Source organism: Macaca fascicularis, chromosome 15 (assembly GCF_037993035.2).
Source record: "Macaca fascicularis isolate 582-1 chromosome 15, T2T-MFA8v1.1".
Taxonomy (NCBI): Eukaryota; Metazoa; Chordata; class Mammalia; order Primates; family Cercopithecidae; genus Macaca; species Macaca fascicularis.
In genome coordinates, this window is record NC_088389.1 from 94,287,460 (window position 1) to 94,303,571 (window position 16,112).

The following is a 16,112-nucleotide window of genomic DNA, read 5'->3' on the forward strand; positions in this document are numbered from 1 at the left end:
TTATTCACTTTTCACAAAATCATATCATTCAAAAAGCTTTGTTTTGAGACAGGGTCTTGCCCTATCCCCTAAGCTGGAGTACAGTGGCATGATCACAGCTTGCTGCAGCTCGACTTCCAGAGCCCAAGCAATCCTCCCACCTCAGCCTCCAGAGTAGCTGGGACCATGCCCAGCTAATTCTTTTTTCTTTTTCTTTCTTTCTTTTTTTTTTTTTTTAAGAGAAAGGGTCTCACTACGTTGCCCAGGATGGTCTTGAACTCTTGGGCTCAAGTGATCCTCCCACCTCAGCCTCCCAAAGTGCTGGGACCCTAGGCACATGCCACCACGCTCAGCTGATCTTTTTTTTTTTTTTTTTGAGAAAGGGTCTCACTATGTTGCCCAGGCTAGTCTTGAACTCCTAGGCTCAGCTTCCCAAAGTGCTGAGATTACACACATGAATCACCGTGCCTGGCTATCCAAAAAGCTTCTTACGCCCATCTCAGCTTCCCAAAGTGCTGGGATTACAGGCATCAACCACCATGCCTGGCTATCTAAAAAGCTTCTTACTAGATTTACATATCAATGTAAAAAATTGTAAATGATCTAGGAGGACATAAATGGTGGAACAGGGTATTTCTGCTGCACAAAATATTTTGCAATGCCCTCTGGCACAATTTACCAAAAATATATTTAACATTAGAGGAAGGAGGCATGTTCAGTCACTTAAATGGGAAAAAGTTCTTGGGACTTTCATAAAATAAATTTAGGCTTTACTATAATCCAAACAATCACAATCAGGACCATATTCTTATCAAAGTAATGAACACTTCTCAAATGGATTCTGGGTCCGTTATTTGAAATAGTTGTAAGGGTCACAAAACCATTCTTTAGATCAAAAAAACAAAAAAAAAGACTATATATTCACTACATCCTTCAAATCTGTATGTTTATTTATACAAATTAACCAAATGAGAAACTTGCCAGATTATCAAAATGAAGGCTTTTACTACTCTGATGGGGAAAATTAAAAGGACATGTAGTGGGAGCAGAATCACGTAAATGTCTTACTCCTCAATCTACATTGCAGATATGACTAGAAAAGAAGAGAATTGGGCCAGGCGCTGTGGCTCATGCCTGTAATCCCAGCACTTTGGAAGGCTGAGGTGGATGGATCACCTGACATCAGGGGTTTGAGACCAGCCTGACCAAAGCGGTGAAACCCTGTCTCTACTAAAAAATACAAAAAAAAAAAAAAAATTAGCCAGGCATGGTGGCAGGCACCTGTAATTCCAGCTACTAGGGAGGCTGAGGCAGGAGAATTGCTTGAACCTGGGAGGCAGAAGTTGCAGTGTGCCAAGATCGCACCACTGCACTCTAGCCTAGGTGACAGAGCAAGACTCTACCTCACACACACACAAAAAAAAGAATAGAAATATCTGTCTTCCAGATCACCAAAAAAGTTACTGAAAAAACCTCCAGCAATTTCAAAGCAAACAAGCTAAAGGAAATTAAGGGACTCATAGCTGGCAAAAGACATGTGAGCACCTCATTCCCAAAACCTGTTCTCTATAAGATACGGCTGAATGCAGCAATAGATCAGAATATCTCACGTGGTCCAGGACCAAATATGAACCTGAGCTTGCCTTAAGAGAGCCAAGATAGGGAAAAGATCAGAGATTTGTGGAATGCGTGTGGAAAGGTACAGAGTTAATGGAGTCAGCCAAAGGATGTTTGCCACGGTTTTCCATACAGTGTAGACACAAGTTTCTAATAGAAAAACTAAAAGCTAGAAACAACCTAAATGTTTATCAGTGGGGAGTAGTTAAATAAATTATCATGCATCCATACAATGGAATACTATACAGAAATATTGAGGAAAACCTGCATGTGCTGGCAGGGCAAGTTCTCTGAGACATTTGTACTAGCAAAAAAAAAAAAAAAAAAAAAATGCTGGCTGAAGAACAATATGAAGAGAATGATGCTGTTGATGGTCTGCATTATGCAAATGTCCATGTAAGCAAATGCTGTGACAGTGGCTACCCCTGGAGAGCGGAATGGAAGAGGAAAGAAGTGAAGGTATGTTCACATCTTTTGCATATACTCGCGTGAACTTATTTTAACAAACAAAATTTTAAAATAAATAGAATTCAGCCCATAAACTACCTCATAGAGTTGGTTGAAAATGTGATAATATAATAAATGGACTTCAGAAAGTTTCATGTAAACATTATGTATAAAATATTTATTGCTAAAAAAAAAAGAGGAGGGACTTGCTTATGGATCTGAAATTTTCTGTCTTCTAACTTCCTTAAATCAAATGTATGCCCTTCAAATTGGGAGACTTCATGTACATCTTTGGAAAATCATATCATAGAGAGGTAACTGGGTCTTTCCATAGGAACACGGTATTTTTTTTTAATGATCTAGAATGATATGCTTTTATTATGATCTACATTCACAGCTTCCTCATATAACTCCAAAGTTATACGGTGAGTTCCTCATATAAGTCCCCCCAAAATTCTAATTTAATGGTGATTTATATAATACAAAGTGATTAGTGAAGTTTTAAACATAATATTTATACCATTAAAAAGAGTGAGATGGATAAGCAGAGACTGACTAGAAAAAAAAAAAAGAAAAGAAAAAAAAGAGGGAGAAACAGGAATGCTTTAGTGCACGGAAGTGCTTTTAGGAATCTAAAAGGAGCTTACCTGTTTGGTTTATTTCAATTCGAGAACCATTTGTTATTTTATCCAACAGTCTTATGAAGCTGGCTTCGAAATCTGTGAAGAGAAAAAAAAATCTGTGAAGAAAAGAGAAGACAGACTGGCCTCATGTCAGGTCAACATTTTCAGAGCACACGCCTGATTCAGGTACTATGGCAGATGGCAGGTTACTTCCTGCATCACACCTACGCTTTCCTAAAGGACTGGGTAGGTTCACGGGTTGAGGAACCTCAGGCAGTTGAAAAGCACTGACTGGTACATACATGTTTAGTAGAACTCAGAAACAATTCAGCTTTCGCACTGCGCGCGCGCGCGCGCGCGCACACACACACACACACACACACACACACACACACACACAAAATAGCAGCTCTACCAGCAATCTAATGGGATATTAATATCGGCAGCATAAAACCCTTGAGACCTATTCTTCTGAACTCAGGAGGGCATGTCAAATAACGGGGTAACAGTAGAAGGTAGGGAACAATTTTAAAGTCAGATTCTTCCCTGCTCCAGAATGCCTGGAAGGAAAGATTAAATTGAGGACCACCCTTCAGTCTCAGAGACAGTAAGAGATCACTATCTCTGCCTTTCAGCAAAGTGTCCCTCTCTTTTCCCTTCCTCTACCATCTTACTGATTTATAACTATCTAACCAGTTCAGTTTTTTATTTTATTAAAAGGGTGTTTGAATGTATAGTATTACTGCCATCTTTTTTTTAGTGCATGAGAAAAGACTGGAAGAAAAAAGGTGAAATGTTAGTAAATGTTTTTATCTTAATGATTGGATTTTATATAAATTTAATTTTATATTAAAAGTTTATTTTTAAGAGACAGGGTTTGTTGCCCAAACTGGAGTGTAGTGGCATGATCACGGCTCACTGTAACCTGGAACTCCTGGCCTCAAAGGATCCTCCTGCCTCAGCCTCCCAAGTAGCTGGGACCACAGGTGTGCACCACCACTCCTGGCTAATTTCTTATATTTGTAGAGATGGGGTCTCATTATATTGACCGGGCTGGTCTTGAACTCCTGGCCTCAAACATTTCTCCCACCTCAGCCTCCCAAAGTGCTGAGATTACAGTCATGAGCCACCAAGCCTGGGCAAAAGCTCGTTATTCTTTAAAAGAGAAAGAGAGGGGGAGAGGAAAAAAGAAAGGGAAAGGAAGAGAATAGATATTAAATGTAAGATTATGGGAGGAGAAGTGAAGACTCCTCTAGCCTTCCTTCCCCTGAGCTAATCTTACACACAAACACACCCCTTAGTTTTAACTTCCTGCCCATGAACAAGGACAGAAAGACCAACTCTTCTGCCACTGAAGACATTGTGACTGCCTGACACTTTTAGACAATTCTCACTCCTGTAATAAACCAGCAGAGTTTATGGACACACAGTCCAGCAGTCACCTAAACTGATCCCAAAGGGTGAGTGGATCGACCAAGCAATTCCCATCCACCTAGTCTGTTACTTAACACTGTCCCATAACTCTTGTCATAATGGATTCTGCAATTTGTACAAAGGACATTGGGCTAGAAATCAGAGAAACTCCATTAAATCCTGAAACAAATAACAATGGTTAACAAAGCTGCTGTGTGTTGCATGCTTACTTTACACTAGATATTCTTTCATTTAATCCTCACATCCCTGAGGCACGGAGTGTCATTCCTATTTGCTATGGTTTGAATATTCCCTCCAAAATTCATGTTGAAACTGAACTATCATTATGACTATATTAAGAGATGGGACATTAAAGGGTGATTAAGCCGCAAGGGTTCTGGCCTCATGAATAGATGAATGCCATTATCACAGGAGTGGACTTATTATTATATCACGTGAGTGGGCTGTTATAAAAATGAGTCCCGCTAGGGGTGCAGTATCTATAGTCCTGGCCACTCAGGAGGCTGAGGTGGGAGGATTGCTTGTGACCAGGAGTTGAAAGCCAGCCTGGACAACATAGTGAGATGCCCATCTCTGGAGGGCGGGGGGAAATGAGTCTAGCTCTCTCAGTCACGCTCGCTGTCCCTCTCTTGCTCTTCCACTTTCTGCCATGGGAAGCTGTGGCAAGAAGGCCCTTGCCAGATACTAGCACCTTGATATTGGATTTCCTGGCTTCCAGACTGTGATAAATTTCTTTTCTTTTATAAATTACCCAGTCTGTGCCTGTGACATTGTTATAGCAACACAAAATGGATTAAGATGCCATTTTAATTTTACAGAAGGCTAGGATCCAAGAATGCCAACTAGATTGCCCTAGTCAAATGACACTGAGACCCAAGAATGCCAAACAGATTGCCCTGATCATGTGACCAGCAAGTGGCAAAACCAGGATTTGAGCCCAAGTCTGTCCTTCTCCAAAGTCCATGCTCTCTCTCTCTCTCTCTTTTTTTTTTTTTTTAAAGAAATAGGATCTCGCTATGTTACCCAGGTTGGTTTCAAACTCCTGGCCTCAAGTGATCCTCCTACTTTGGCCTCACAAACGCTGGGATTACAGGCGTATGCCACTGCACAGAACCTAAAGGTTCCACACTCAGCCACACCATGACACTAGTTTGCCTCTGTTCAGTTTAATTCCTTGGAGCCAATCTCTTCCTCTAGAAAATCATGGCACCTTCAACTATAGGCACTGATCTCTTGAAGGACCTTATAGTTAATTTAATGGATCCCTAATCAACATTTTTTAAAAAATAAAAATACAACAGAATAAACTACATTGGAATAACTGTATATACTAAGGATGCTGTTTATGAAACTTTAGTCTGTTTTACACATATGTGTATGTGTAATAGGTTGTGATGTAAGTAGCATCACAGGAGTTTGAAAGTATCTGAACGATGAAATTCAATTAGAAATTATTTCTATGATCTTTTTAACATTCTTTACAAATCAGGCACAATCTCTACCACAATGCCACTTTCTACTTAGGTTTATAGAAAATCTAAGGTGCTCTGCAGAAAACAGGAAAGCCCTTGATTTGTTCAAACTTTCTAAGTGCCTAAATGGGATAGAGGAACAAGCATCTACAAATAAAGCCTAAGATTAAACCCCATAGATTTTACAAATTAGAAAAGAAAAAAGAAACCATGACTTTACTTTTTAGATTTTGTTTTTTGCAATCCACAGGGGCTCTTACACACAAACAAAACCAGAAATGCCCCCCAGAACCAAAGTAGAAAGAGAATGGGCATAAAGAGAACTCCAGGCAGGACCATCCCTGATCATGGCAAACATGTGCTGCAGAAGCAGCACTTCAAAGAAGTAGACTCAGAGCTAGTTCTGGAGCCCTGGCAACTGTGAAGATATGGCTCCATCACCTGGTACAAGAAAAGATCTCAAGTCCACCTAATAATGGTGAGATCGAAGTCCCCAAACTTCACTAGGCCAACCTGTGTAGAATTCCTTGCCCATTCACCTCCCACAGACCCTGCTGACTCCTCTTCTTCAAGACTGCTCCTGGGGCTACAAGATTTCAGGTATCTAAAAGCGTTCAGGGAAAAGATCCAAAAACAAGCACAATTTTACTACACTGTTTATGAATACATAATTAGGTTATAAAACTATAAAGAGAATCAAAGTCAATGCTATAATGGTGAGGATAGTGGCTACCACAAAAGGCATGGCAAGGAGCTGTGAATGGCTAAAAGATGTAGAGATGTTGGCAAACTTATATTTCTTTTTGTGGTTGGGGGTCACACAGATGTTCATTTTACAATCTCTTATGCACTACTTTTATGTCTTATGCATTTTTTAATTTGTACAAATTTAGTGGGCACAAGTGCAGTTGTATTACACGGTTCTATTGAGTAGTGGTAAAGTTGGTAAAGTCTGTGTTTTGTTTTGTTTTGTTTTTTTTGAGATGGAGTCTCGCTCTGTTGCCCAAGCTGGAGTGCAGTGGCGCGATCCTGGCTCACTGCAACCTCCGCCTCCTGGGTTCAAGTGATTATCCTGCCTCAGCCTCCCCAGTAGCTGGGACTACAGGCGTGTGACACCATGCCCAGCTAATTTTTGTATTTTTAGTAGAGACGGGGTTTCACCGTGTTGGCCAGGCTGGTCTCGATCTCCTGACCTCATGATCCACCCCACCTCGACCTCCCAAAGTGCTGGGAATACAGGCATGAGCAAAGTCTGTGTTTTTAATGTTCCATCACCAGATAGTGTACACTGACAGTGACCATTTCTGCGGAAAAAGAACAAGTGTACATATATGTATATATATTTGCTTATTTATGAAAAAGAAAAAGCCTGGGGAAAAAAAAAACAACAACAACATACTAGTAACACTGTTTGCTTCAAAGATTCTCTAAACCAGCAGTCTCCAACCTTTTGGCACCAGGAACCAGTTTCGTAGATCAGATCAGTGATGGCATTGGATCCTCATAGGACTGTGAACCCTATTGTGAACTGCACATGCGAGGGATCGAGGCTGCTGGCTCCTTATGAAACTCTAACGTCTGATGATCTGAGGTGGAACAGTTCCATTCTTCAACCATTCCACCAATCCTGCCCTGTCTGGGGTTGAGGAACCCTGCTCTACAAACCTTTTTATTCCCTTTGAATTTTGTGCCATGTGCATACTTCTTAAAATACATAAAATTTAAATTAAAAAAAACAAAGGTACTGCAACATGATTTAAATAGCCAACAAAACTGTTTGCATTGAATGGCCTATGACAGATCTTTATAATACTATGTACCCCTAAGAAAGCTTTTTTTTTTTTTTTTTTTTTTCTTGAGACGGAATCTTGCTCTGTTGCCCAGGCTGGAGTACAGTGGCATGATCTCGGCTCACTGCAAGCTCTACCTCCCGGGTTCACACCATTCTCCTGCCTCAGCCTCCCGAGTAGCTGGGACTACAGATGCCGGCCAACACGCCCAGCTAATGTTTTGTATTTTTAGTAGACACGGGGTTTCACTGTGTTAGCCAGGATGGTCTTGATCTCCTGATCTCGTGATCCGCCCGCCTCGGCCTCCCAAAGTGCTGGGATCACAGGCATGAGCCACTATGCCTGGCCCGATTTCAATTTTTTTAGGGAATAACCAGAAGACAAGACAGTGAACTGTTAACGTGCAAAATTAGGAGTCATTACTTTCCTCATTAAATCCAAAGAGGTAGACATTACAAACAAATACTCAATTCCCAGAATAAATTAAGACATCTCCTCACTTGGAAATATGTATGTTTATTTCTATATGTGCATTATTATATACAATGTGATAAAAAAATTTTAATGTAAAGAACCAAATATCTTTCCTAAATTATACTGAGGTCAAGAAAAAAAAATTGCAGAACATAATAAAACATCTTACATAGAAATAAAAATTTCATCAGAATATATGAGACTCTACCAAAGAAAAATTTATCACTTTAAAAACCTTAGACATTGGGCCTGGGTGCGGTGGCTCACGCCTGTAATCCCAGCACTATGGGAGGCTGAGGCAGGTGGATCACCTGAGGTCAGGAGTTCAAGACCAGCCTGGTCAACATGGTGAAACCCGGTCTCTACTAAAAATACAAAAATTAGCTGGGCATGGTGGTAGGCAACTAATCTCAGCTACTTGGGAGGCTGAGTCAGGAGAATAGCTTGAACCCAGGAGGCAGAGGTTGCAGTGAGCTGAGATTATGCCACTACACTCCAGCCCGGGCAACAAAAGCCAAATTCTGTCTCAAAAAAAAAAAAAAAAAAATATATATATATATATATATATATATATATTAGAAAAGGAAGAGCAAAATGAACTGAGAGTTTAGAAATGACACAAAATTACAAGCCAAACAGTAAAGTGATAATCTCAAAAGAAGAGAAAAAGAAAATAAAATATAAAGTTGGGTGTGGTGGCACACACCTGTAATCCCAGTACTTTGGAAGGCTGAGGCGGGCAGATCACTTGAGCCTAGGTGTTCGAGACCAGCATGGGCAACATGACAAAACCTTGTCTCTACAAAAAATACAAAAATTAGCCAGGCATGGTGGCACACACCTATAGTCCCAGTCCTAGCTACTCAGGGGGGCATGGTCAGGGGAGAGCTGAGGCAGGAGGATCCCTTGATCCCAAGAGGTTGAGGCTGAAGTGAGTCATAACGGAGCCACTGCACTGCAGCCTGGATGAGAGAGCGAGACCCTGTCTCAAAAAAAAAAAAAAAAAAAAGGTGAAAAAATAAATCAAGCTAATTAATTGAGAACATACAACACAAATCAACCACTTATTTGTAAAAGGAAATAAGATGTGACTCAATAAAATAAAAAAGATATAATTAATAAAAAAGATTAAGAGCTTTATGGTAAACGATTCTCCATTAGTTACCAATATATTTGGAATTTAGACAGGAAGCTATGTAAAAAATGACAAACCAGATAAATGAAAAAGACACAAAAAGACCTAAAAAGAAAACAAGAAATTTTTTCAAATAATAAACAGAAAAGGGCACTGATTAAGTCACTGGAAGTTTTTTCCCCTAACATTCAAATAAAAAAAATAATTACTGGCCAAGCACACTGGCTCATGCCTGTAATCCCAGCACTTTGGGAGGCCAAGGCAGGCGGATTATGAGGTCAGGAGATCAAGACCATCCTGGTTAACATGGTGAAACTCTGTCTCTACTAAAAATACAAAAAAATTGGCCAGGCGTGGTGGCGAGCACCTGTAGTCCCAGCTACTCGGGAGGCTGAGGCAGGAGAATGGCGTGAAACCGGGAGGCGGAGCTTGCGGTGAGCTGAGATCGCACCACTGCATTCCAGCCTGGGCGACACAGCAAGACTCCATCTCAAAAATAATAATAATAATAATAATAATAATAATGACATCTCCTCACTTGGAAATATGTATGTTTATTTCTATATGTGCATTATTATATACAATTATTATACAATAATTATATACATACATAATTATACATACATAATTATGTATGTATGTATAAATATGTATGTTTATTTCTATATGTGCATTATTATATACAATTATTATACAATAATTATTATTATTATTATTTTACCCAAAGTACAAAAAAGAGTGTGTAAAGATGGCTATCGTAGCATAGTTAAGAACATCACTAAAAACCATCTGAATTACAAGCTAATCTCATTTAATGAGAACAGATGAAAAATCTTAAATAACATCTCAGAAATGATGTTATTCTTAAAAATTACTACTGTGATTAAGAAAGGTGCATCCCAAAAAGGGGCTACAGATAAAGCACAACGAAAACTACAACATTAGTTAAATATAATATTATATAAACAGGGGAAACAATTCAACTAACTGGCTTAATTATTCCAGGAAAAGCACCTGATAAAATTCGGTATCTATTCCTCAGTAAAATTCTATTTTAAAAAGAATGGCAAATGAGTTCGTTAAATGTAAGAGTTTATATTTTAAAACAGAAGGCTTTAAAGTTCACGGAGAATGTCTTCATGGTAAAAGGATAGACAAGATTTATAAATTGGATATTAAAACTATAAACTATTATTTATCAAAAGACTACACTGAAAGTGTCAAAAGACAAGACACAGATATGTGCAATCCTTTAACATATCCAGAATATACCAATGAATCAACAGTTAAATAAGAAAAAGACAGAAAAATAAGCAAAATATCTGAATGGAGACTTCATAAAAGAGGATATCCAACTGACCGATACATCAAAGAAAAGGTGCTCAGATCAAGATGGCCGGCTAGAAATCCCTCAAAAAGACAGCCAAAACAACAAATAAACAACTAGACTATAACACAAATAACTGAGGAAGGGTGCCAGAGTGCATCAGAAGAGTTTATAAAAGAAACTCGAGATGACCACATAGAGAGCAGAAGGAAATGCCAAGCTTCTATCACCCCAATTCCCAACCAGGATCAGCTGGGAACCAAAAGGACTACTCCCTTCTGCAAGGAGGTAAGAAAGAGGAGCCTAGCGATCTGTATCAACACCTTGGACACTTACAGACCTCACCATTGAGGAATCCTACAGTCCTCACAGGCCTAAGCTGCCTGGAGTATGCATAGCTGTGCTCCCCACAGAGAAGGAGTCAACCCTGTGCCCAGCTCCCTGTGGCCTGTGCTACACCATCTTGGAATTAGAACAATGGCTGGAGTGTGCCTTGCTCCAGCAGCAAGTAGCAAAAACTCCACTTTTCCCCTGAGGATAAGTCACCACTCAGACACCCTAGACCAGTGGCCCAACATCCTCAAGCCGAGTTTCAAGTGGCTACTGTACCTTTCAGCATGGTGCCAAATGAAGATGGAGCCACCTACCCCTATCCCACCCCACTGGGCCATATTTGATGCTTCCTGGGTTAATTTTAAAATTTACAATGTGTTAAAAAAAATCAACAAAGGGATACAAATCATTTTTTAAAAATACACAGAAATCCTGCAGCTTAAGACTTCAATGAATGAAATAAATATAATAGGACTAAAATAGCAGACATGATCAAGCATAAGACACAAATCTCTAACTTGAAGATAAGTCTTTTGAAATTACCTACTCAAAGAAATAAGAAATGAGAATGAAAACGAAATGAGAACACCTACAAGACTTACAGGAAATCATTAAGCAAACAAATGTTCATGTTATGAAAGTTCCAGAAGGAGGAGAAAAAAGGAAGCACAGAAAGCCTGCCAAATGAAATAGCTGAAAACCTCCCAAGTCTGATAAGAGGTATGAACACACAGATCCAGGAAGCTCAAAGGTTCCGAAATAGATTCAACCCAAAAGGGTCTTCCCAAGGCATATTATAGTTAAACCGTCAAAAGTGAAAGATAAGAGAATTCTAAAAAAGGCAAGAGAAAAAAGCATCAAGTTAACAAGGAAATCCCCATTACACTTAAAACAGATTTCTCTGGAGAAACCTTACAGACCATGAGAGAATAAGATGATATATTCAAAATGCTGAAAGGAAAAAAAAAAAAATGTCAACCAAGAACACTATACCCAAAAAAGCTGTCCTTTAGAAATGAGGTCTTTCCCAGACAAGCAAAAACTGAGGAAATTCATTACCATTAGCCAGGTCTTACAAGAAATGCTCAAGAAGGTCTTACATCTAGAAATGAAAAAACGATAACCACTATCATGAAAATACACAAAAGTATAAAACTCACTGGTAGAACAAATACACAAAGGACAAAGAGAAAAAAAATCAAATCTTATCACTATAGAAAACCATCGAACTACAATGATAAGAGAGGAAGAAAAAAAGGATATACGAATCAACCAGAAAACAATTTTTAAAAGGACAGGAGGCTAAGCACTGTGGCTCATGCCTAGAATCCCAACACTTTGGGAAGCCAAAGGAGGAAGATTGCTTGTGCCCAGGAGTTGGAGACCAGCTTGGGGAACAAAGCGAGACCCCCATCTCTACAAAAAATACAAAAGCCGGGCATGGTGGCACACACCTGTAGGGAGACCAGGCTGGAAAGACTGCTTGAGCCCAGGAGTTCAAGGTTGCAGTAAACTATGATTGTATCACTGCACTCCAGCCTGGGCAACAAAGTCAGACTCTACCTCTAAAAAAATTTTTTTTTAATTTCAAAACCCCCTCATGACAAAAACTCTTAACAAGTTAGGTATAGAAAGAACACACCTCAACACAAAAAAGGCCGTATATGACAAACTCACATCTAACATACTGAATGGGGGAAATTTTAAAGCTTTTCCTCTAAGATATGGAACAAGTCAAGGATGCCTACTATCACTGCTCCTACTGAACATAGTACTGGAAGTCCTATCCTAGCCAAAACAATTAGGCAAGACAAAGAAAGAAAGAGCATCCAAATTGGGAAAGAGGAAGTTAAACTGTGCCGGTTTGCAGACAACATGATCTTATACATAGAAAACTCTTAAAATACTGTCATAAACTCCTAGAACTGATAAACAAATTCAGTAAAGTTGTAGGATACAAAATCGATACACAAAAATCAGTAACATTTTTATACACTAACAATGAATTCGCAGAAAAAAGAAATCAATAAGCAATTGCACTTACAATAACCAAAAAAATAAAATAAAATACCTAGAAATAAATTTAACCAAGGAGGTGAAAGTTCTCTAAAAGGAAAACTATAAAATCCTGGTCAAAAAAAAATTGAGGACACACAAAAAATTGAAACACATTCCATCTTTATCTACAGATTCAATGCAATCCCTATCAAAATACCAATGACATTATTTACAGAAACAGAAAAAAAAATCCTAATATGCATATGGAGCCACAAAAGACCTTTAACAGCCAAAGCAATTCTGAGAAAAAAAAACAAAGCAAGAGGCATTACACTATGTGCCTCTGAAATATACTACAAAGCCTGTAATCCCAGCCTTTTAGGAGGCTGAGGCAGGAGGATCATCTGAGCCCAGGAGATTGAGACCAGCCTGCACAATATAGTGAAACTTTGTCTCTATTTCTAAAATTTAAAAATAGACATAATGGTGCTGGGAAAACTACAGCCATATGCAGAAGAAAGGAACTAGATGCCTACACTCATCATATTTAAAAAAATGAACTTAAAGACGTAAACGTAAGGTCCAATACTATGAAACTACTAGAAGAAAACATTAGAGAAACATTATAGGATGTTTGTTCTGGGCAAATATTTTCTGGAGAAGACCTCAAAATCATAGGCAACAAAAGAAAAACTAGGCAAAAGCAAAAGGGATTACAACAAACTAAAAAGCTTCTGCAGAGCAAAGGAAACCACTGGAGTGAAGCTATGAAAGAAAAATACAAACTATCCAACCAACAAGGGATTAATAACCAGAATATACAAGGAACTCAACAGCACATACACAAAAATACAAATCCAATTTTAAAAGTCAGCAAAAAAGCCAAATAGACATCCCTCAAAACACATACAAATGGCCAACAGGTATATGAAAAAGTGCTCAGCATCACTAATTATCAGGGAAATATAAATCAAAGCCACAATGAGATATCATCTCACCCCAGTTAGAATGGCAATTATCAAAAAGACAAAAAATAACAAATGATGGCAAGGATACAAAAAAAGGAACTTACATACACTGTTGGTGGAAATGTAAATTAGTATAGCCATTATGGGAAACAGTATGGATATTCCTCAAAAACTAAAAATAGAACCACCATATGATCCAGCAATCCCATTACTAGGTATATACCAAAAGGAAAGAAATCAGTGTCAATGAGATATCTGCACTCTTAGGTTTATTGAAGCGCTATTCATAAACACACACACAGTGGAATACTATTTAGCCATTAAAAAACAACAACAACAACACGAAATTCTGTCACTGGCAGCAACATGAAGAGGCTTTTGGAGGCCATTATGTTAAGTAAGATAAGCCAGACACGGAAAGATAAATACCACATATCTCATGGAAGCAAAAAAGGTGATCCCATAGAAAGTAGAGGATAGAACAGTGGTTACTAGAGGCAGGGAAAGGGAGGGGAGAAGGAAGAATAGCCAAAGGCTGGTTAACAAATACAAAAGTACAGGTAGATAGAAGAAGTAAGTTCTAATGTTCTATAGCACTATAGAGTGACTGTAATTAACAATAATTTATTGCATATTTTCTTTTTTTCCTTTATTTTTTAAGAAACATGGTTTTGCTCTATTGCCCAGTACAATGGTGTGATCATGATTCACTGAAAACCTCCAACTCCTGGGCTCAAGTGATCCTCCCACCTCAGCCTACTGAGTAGCTGGGATTATAGATGTGCACCACCACACCTGGCTAATTTTTTATTTTTATTTTTGCGGAGATGGGGTCTGCTATGTTGTCCAGGCTGGTGTATATTTTTAAATAGCTAGAACAGATTTTGAATGTTTTCAGCACAAAGAAATGTTTGAGGTGATGGATATGCTAATTACCCTGATTTTATCATTATACATTGTAGACATGTATCAAAATATCACACTGTGCCCAATAAATACTAAATGCCTACAATTATTTGTGATAATTAAAAACAAAGCAAAAGAAAGGGTGCTTAATCTCACTAGTCATACGGGAATATAAATTAAAACCACAATGAACGACTACAACACACCTACAAAATTGGTTAAAATTAAACAGACTGGCAATACCAAGCACTGAATAGGATGTAGAGTACCTAAGACCTCAGATATACTCACAACCACTTTGTACAATCACTTGGGAAAACTAAACATAGGCACACCCTATGACCCAGCATTCAGGCAAGAGAAATACATATATATGTACACCAAAAGACTGTACAAGAATATTCTTGACCTCACTGTTCTTAATAGTTAAAAATGGAAACAAGCCAAATTTTCATCAAAACTAAATTGTGGCACATTAAAATCAGAATAACATGACGTAGTAAAGAAAGTCAACAAACTACTGCTACTCCAACACGGAGATCTGTCACAAACACAGAGCTAAAGAGGCCAGGCACACAAACAATTACATACTATATGATTCCATTTACGAAAATTATAGTTAATATTTTAGAAACCTAATCCATGGTGGGTTTTTTTGTTTTTAAGACAGAATTTCGCTCTTGTTTGCCCAGGCTGGAGTGCAGTGGCACGATCTCGGCTCACTACAACCTCTACCTCCAGGGTTCAAGTGATTCTCCTGCCTCAGCCTCCCTAGTAGCTGGGATTACAGGCATGCGCCACCACGCCCGCCTATTTCGTATTTCTGGTACAGCCGGGGTTTCCCCATGTTGGTCAGGCTGGTCTTGAACTCCCTACCTCAGGTGATCCACCTGCCTTGGCCTCCCAAAGTGCCGGGATTTCAGGCATGAGCCACTGTGCCCGGTCAATCCATGGTGTTAAAAATTTAATGCTTACCTTGGCAGTGGGAGGGAATGGTGTGGCTGGGCACAAGCATGGGAGGAGGCTGGCATACTCTGTTTTTTTTTCATGGGTAATAGCTACGTGGGTATGTCCACAGTAATAATTCATCAAACTGTACATTTATTGGTTACACACTTTCTCAGTATACAGTATGGTTTAGTAAAGATTTATTTTAAAAAATGAAAAACAAGTTGAAAGAAAAAATACTTTTAAAAATACGAAAAGCGGCAGGATGCGGTGGCTCAGGCCTGTTAACCCTAGTACCTTGGGAGGCCAAGGCAGGCATATCACTTGAGGATCACTTGAGGCCAGGAGTTCGAGACTAGCTTGGCCAACATGGTGAAACCCCGTCTTTACCAAAAATACAAAAATTAGCTGGGTGTAGTGGTGCACATCTGTAATCCCAGGTACTTGGGAGGTTGAGGCACGAGAATTCCTTGAACCCAGGAGGCAGATGTTGCAGTGAGCCAAGATCGTGCCACTGCACTCCAGCCTGGGCGATGGAGTGAGACAGCATCTCAAAAACAAACAAAAAAACGAAAAGCAATTCGTGATAATTTTCACAACCAAGGGCAACCTAATTCTCTGATTTATGCTGTTTTTACTGCCTTTCAAGTTTCTTATTTAT

General features: G+C 39.0%; 1 protein-coding gene across 5 annotated transcripts in view; it reads right to left on the minus strand.

Annotated features, from left to right (window-relative positions):
* Positions 1-16,112, minus strand: part of RCL1 (RNA terminal phosphate cyclase like 1) — a 63,026-nt gene that overhangs the window by 34,064 nt on the left and 12,850 nt on the right. For all 5 annotated transcript variants that reach the window (XR_012424734.1, XM_065530595.2, XM_005581793.5 and 2 more), the window contains exon 2: positions 2,691-2,762. Coding sequence is in view for 2 of the 5 variants with exons in the window: in XM_005581793.5 (XP_005581850.1) it covers positions 2,691-2,762 (72 nt within the window). In the remaining 3 variants the exon portion in view is untranslated. The remainder of the gene's footprint in view (positions 1-2,690; positions 2,763-16,112) is intronic.